Below are 6,000 nucleotides of genomic sequence, written 5' to 3'. Positions count from 1 at the left end.
ATAATATAATTGTAAATACATTAAAAATATATGAATGACACAAGAAAGTGAAAACACTTATTTACACTTTGGTCCATTTAAAAATCAAATGATAAAGAAGTAATAATAAAATAATAATAATGATAAATAATAATACTGATAATAATAATGATGTGTGTATATGATAACAAGAAAATAATGTATAAATACGTTAAAATAGTAAATTAATGTAAAAAAAATATGTAATTAACAGGAAATAAAAGGGTTGAGTTCTAAAAACTGTTGAGGTCTAAGGTTCTGGACTTACACGCTGTTCCAACTCATTGTAGAAACTTTGCATACTTTACTCACAGGTATCACGCTAGTGTGCTAGTGTATATATATATATATATATATATATATATATACCATAAAATGTGAAGCACTGAGTTTATAGCCAGACAATTATATTGTTTTTACATGTAATTCCAGATTTTATTTCAAAATGTCATTTTGGTGTCTGTTATATTATACACTTTTCCTTTTAATATCATCATTTATTTAACTTTAAATAGTTTGGACTTCCATACTTGTTGAATGTTCCTAACAAAATCTGCTGTATTCTATCGAATAAATAAATACACATTAAAAATATAAACAGATAGCTGTTCAGTGCTCCAAAAATAACGTTTATATGTTTGTGGTATGTGATGGACTGGTTTTATTTACTTCGGCGCGAACCGTGGTTCTGCCTGCAATCTGGGATGGGTCACCACATGCACTGCGCATGCGCAGTTGGACGACTCGATTGTTTTTTTTGTCATACGTGCTTTCTGAAGGGGGTGGGGGGAAGAAATTGTTTTACTGCGGGGGAAATCCTGTGTTTTAGCTAAAGAAGTGTAATTAATTCCACGATGTTCCAGCAGACGTTTAAGAATTTCCACATCAACTTTAATGCGGTGAACGTTCGTAACATTTACACGAGCGGAGACGTTTTGTCGGGTCACGTTTCGTTCGACCTCAGCAAAGAGACGAAGATCACCTCGATATCACTGACCCTGAGCGGGAAGGCATCTGTCCACTGGTCCAAGGGAGGAGGAGGAGGCAGGAGGAGAAGCCGCAGGAGAAACTACTCCGCCAAACTCAAGTTCTTCGAGTTCTCCTTTTCTATTCTACAGGAAAACCGTCGTAAGTCGTGACCGTGGGCTCCGACCTGCTCGATACCGTGAATATAAAGTTGATCCTGACGTCATTACTGTCTTATTTCTGTCTTCCAGAGTCCTCTGAGACCAAACTTCTGCCTGGAACTCATCTTTATCCCTTTTCATGTCAGCTGCCGCAGGGGTATGTATGCTGTTTATTTCTCTCTGCAGTAACAACAATTCATTAAATCCGTGATCATGTCCAGGAATGTTTTTAATGCTTTGAACTATCTGCAGAAAAAAAAAAACACGTGAAGATGTTATTTCTATTATTTGTGTAGATCTGGTAGTTTATTTAAACAACAATCAAACATACGAAATGTAACGAAATAGAGCAAAATGGGGCCCAAAATTACGGTGCACGTTGTTACATGCACTCAATTATGACAAAACGAACTTTATATCATAGATTACTCACATACTAAAATATGCTTAATGCAAAATTGATGACACAATTCATCTCAAAATCCAATACCAACAACATTATATCCCATTTTGCCGATTATTGGTAATGGTCACTAGGTGGCTGAAGGTTTGATCCCATTTTACATATTACCACTGATTGTTTGTTGTCCACATTTCCTGATTATTTACCCCATTTCATAATTATCAGTCCCTATTTCGCTCCCCATTTCGTTACATTTCGTCCATATTCTATTTTAATATAGCTGTTCAAGCTGCAGTATTTGTCCTATTGACGTTTCAAATCCTGCAAAACCTCGGAGAGGTCGCCGCGCTGTGAGATCTCAGTAACATTGAGAACTGCATTGAGACGCTCTGATCACGCTGCACTTTAACCGCTGCACACGGACAACAGCATTAACATCACAACATAAAACTATTTTTATATTGTGCCTAAAACTCTCACGAATATATTCTCTGGGATTATAGACGTTGTTATTGCATTTATTTTATGTAAACATGTGAGAATCACAGACTGTCTCTCCGTTATTTTCAATGTTAGCTGCTGTGAGCTCCGCTCGCTTCCTGATCATGTCGTTCTGGGGAAAAGTGAAGTTTGCTCTTTAACGTCTTGATTATTGTTCTTTACAACAGTTTGTCCTCTTTGTTCCAGACTAATATATATAATATGTCTGAAATTTGGTTTGCATTTATTAAATTCCACGCAGATTAAACGTAACAGACAGATTATTTGTTATAATTGTTTTAGTAAGTTTTCAGGGTATCATGCAGCAGTCTCTTATTAACGTGACGAAAAGCATAAAAAATTTACATTTTTGTAGTATAATATTCATTTACAGTTGTCATCATGTGGATTCTCTATGTTGCTTTGACTGTAGCGACTCTCTGGTGCGCAGGGGGTTATGGGATACGTCAATAGGGCGAATGCTGGATTTAGTGTCATCTAGATATAATCTTCCTAACAGGGCTTGATTACTTTCAGCACCCGTTTAAAACAGTTGGGTCACACTTAAATTGTTCTTTAAATGAGCAATCATGATGGCGTTACTATATTGAGCTTTTCCTCATGCAGTCAGGGGCGGAGGTAGACTTTTATCCTTGGGGTGGCCAGAGGGTGGCCAAGGCTATTTCAGGGGGTCCACAGATTATGACAATTTATTGCTTTATTGTCTCTAAATGTTGAAATATATTAAAGTAGTTAAAAATTAGGAGATGAGATTTTTGAATGTAATTTGCAGTTTATTAATGTACAACATGTTAAACAACAATTTTTCAACAACATCAACACCATGACACCATTTTGACATGAATGACAATGCACACACACAGCTACTCACTCACACAGTTACAGTTACTCTCTCTCTCTCACACACACCAGCCCAGTCTCACTTTTTTTTTCGTGCTCCCGTGATGAAATGAGTCAAATTTTTGTGACAGGTTTTTTAAACTCAATATTACTAACCCTACTCCTACCCCTAACCTTAACCATAACCTAATCCTACTCCTTCCCCCACCATAACTATAACCACCCCGACGCCCCCTCCCCGCTTGACTTTTAATTTCCTGCAGCCATCACAGAATGAATTAGAATGAATTTGTGCTGCTGTGACGAAAATGAGGCGCTTTTCGTCACAATATCAAGAACCGATAGATTAATGTATATTTCGTGCTGCTGAATCACGACTTACCGTGAGACTGGGTTGCACACACACACACACGTGCTGGTGGGTTGGGTTGTGCCTGACACTGACTATACTGACTAGTCCCAGGTGTGGAGCTGCCAGGACTGCTGATGCCAGAGCCTGATTTGCTTCTCTTTACAAAGAAGTCAAGATATATAACAAGATATATGACTTCTTTGTAAAGAAGTCATATATCTTGTTCTCCTGTCATTTTATTCTCAACTGATCCTTTGAAAGAATAAGCCAGTCTTGTTACACCTAGCATCACATCCAATTACACAGTGCTATTAAATCTCCACTTCCAGCCTAAAAAATGTCAGGACAAATAGACCTTTGTAGATGTAAATTAATATTCATACTTTTCAGGTAGTTGACAGTAGGGCTGCATGATATGGCCAAATTATCATATCTCAATATTGAAGCCAAATATTATATCTCTATCGATATGGTATGACTATGATTTCACACAAAGTGCAGCAACAGTGAAAATGAAGCATTCTTAAATGAAACACTAATAATACCACAGTTATTTTGCACTCATTTTAAGGTTGAATCGAAGCGTTGCTTCGATTCACGCTTCAAACTAGAGTCGCGCTCCAGAAACGGTTGATTACAGACACTGTATTGAAAATAAGCGTTACAGTCCAAAATTATAGCATAACAGGCTGTAATGCAAGTTTGCGCTAGCTAGAACCCTGCAGACATTATGGCACTCTATGGTAAATATGTGTGGAGTAGACAGTTCTCAAAAACTGAGTGAATGTGCAAGAAGGAGAAAAGTGAGGAAAGCCACCGAGACACCCAGACAACCCAGAAGACATAGGTTTCTGTGGCTGTGATTGGAGAAATTGCGCACAGTACGTTTTGCATTTTGTGCAGCTGTTCTGCTCTGTGTGAGCCTGATCCTGTCAGATCTCAGAAGCTAAGCAAGGTGGGATCTGGTTAGTACTTGGATAGGAGACCTCTTTGGAACACCAGCGGCTGTGTGTGTTTCTCCAGGTAAAACTGGAGTTGCATCAGGAAGGGCATCCGGCATAAAACTTGTGCCACATACTATTGTGGATCTGGCTGTGTTCGCTGTGGTGACCATGAACAAAAAAATAGAAGCAGCCGAATGGACAACAACAACATGTTTTGCATTTTGTATCCACAGTTATACATCTTCATGATGAAGTGGTGTAGAAGAGGATTTTCTTAAAAAAGAAGACCTGAAAGTTCAGCTACAATTTGCTAGAAACTACACTAATTATTCACAGGTATTATACCAAAGCGTTACATTACTTATGCAACTATCATCTTGGCTTTTATATTTTTAATATATTTTTAATCAATTTAGAAATTAAAATATTTTATTTGAAATGGCATAAACAAATTAAAATGCGTGAAATATGAAGTGTTCCAATACTTTTGGAGGGCACTGTATAGCCAATTGAGAAACGCTCAGGGGCATGTGTATTTTTAAGTGAGATGCATCGTTCTGGTGTCACTCAGAGAGCAAAATTAAGAGGTTATTGGGCACGGTAGTCTCGTTTAAGGGTGGGCGATAAAGGGGTTAAATGAAAGAGCACATGATGCAACAATTGTACTTGGGGACAGCCCCATTATCATTATTCACATTAAATTTCGCTAACAGGTACCAATACAACGTCTCTCATTTGCCTTGTCTTCCCTTCTCCACTGGGAATAGAACAAACCCTGCACTTTTCGTGACTGCTTCTGTGATTGCAGCCGAAAACAAAACAGTACACCATCTTTCCGCGTGAAGTGATGCTGTGTTTGTGTTGCGCACTGGCAGGCTGTCCCCAGAAGTGATCAAATCCTGCGATATCACACAGGGGTTCAAACGAGACTGCACTGCCCCATTTAAAAAAAGTCCTCCCAGTCCTTGTTGGACTCATTACACTACACATATCTTCTTCTCTGTAGTGTTTCTTCAAATAACTAAAGTAACTGTCCGTAGTTATCAATAAAAGTCAACTTCTAGAGGTCTTGTGCCGTTGAATGTAACCGCTGTGAAACAATCATTAAATAAGGTGTTACTGATGTAATTCGCTTTCTTCCTGTCACCGCTCTCATCTCGCTCCACTGCAGCTAACACAACAGCAGTGTGGTGAAGTCAGTTTCAGGTTGGTTGTCTGGATATTCATTTTGGGTTCAACAATGTCAAATATCCTACCTGAAACAAACTTCACCATGGCCACAAACAGCGTCCTGTAGTCTGACTCTGTGGCTGCTTACTGACGGAGCAACATTGTCCATTCAATGTCCAGAGCTTTCACACAGAACAGAGGAGGAATAAAGTAGTTGTATTTCATTCAGCCCTAACATCTTCAGGATGCATCTGCACATTTTATATAACGGCTGAGTGGATCCTTGTCATTTGATTGGTGCTTTGTATGTCACATGACATGGATTAACTCATCTCATTTGTTTTGCATTGCATTTAGAGTGTAGTTTGGTTCCATTTAGAGTGCAAATTTGGTTCCATATGTTTGGTACTATTGCACTGTGCACACATGCACACGCATGTCCTCGCACACACACATGCGTACATGCACACGCACGCTCTACGCGTGCATGCGAGAGCGCGTGTGTGTGGATGCGCGTACATGCACACGCATGCGCTGCGCGTGCTCATGCAGCGCGCATGTACGCGCGTCCATACGTGTTTGTGCATGCATGCGCGCACACACACGCGTATGTGTGGACGCACACAAAACAAATCCACTGTGCTG

The 6,000-nt window shown here is 39.1% G+C and overlaps 1 protein-coding gene across 1 annotated transcript in view; it reads left to right on the top strand.

Moving 5' to 3' along the window:
* The first annotated feature begins 820 nt into the window (after nt 1-820).
* The window catches only part of LOC117510408 (arrestin domain-containing protein 3-like), a 29,957-nt gene continuing 24,777 nt past the window's right edge, over nt 821-6,000 (top strand). Inside the window, exons 1-2 of the mRNA XM_034170107.1 lie at nt 821-1,146; nt 1,236-1,302. Of these exons, the coding sequence (XP_034025998.1) occupies nt 873-1,146; nt 1,236-1,302 (341 nt within the window). The 5' untranslated portion in view covers nt 821-872. The remainder of the gene's footprint in view (nt 1,147-1,235; nt 1,303-6,000) is intronic.

The sequence above is a fragment of the Thalassophryne amazonica genome, chromosome 5 (assembly GCF_902500255.1).
Source record: "Thalassophryne amazonica chromosome 5, fThaAma1.1, whole genome shotgun sequence".
Classification (NCBI taxonomy): domain Eukaryota; kingdom Metazoa; phylum Chordata; class Actinopteri; order Batrachoidiformes; family Batrachoididae; genus Thalassophryne; species Thalassophryne amazonica.
This window is presented reverse-complemented; position numbering and strand designations above follow the sequence as displayed.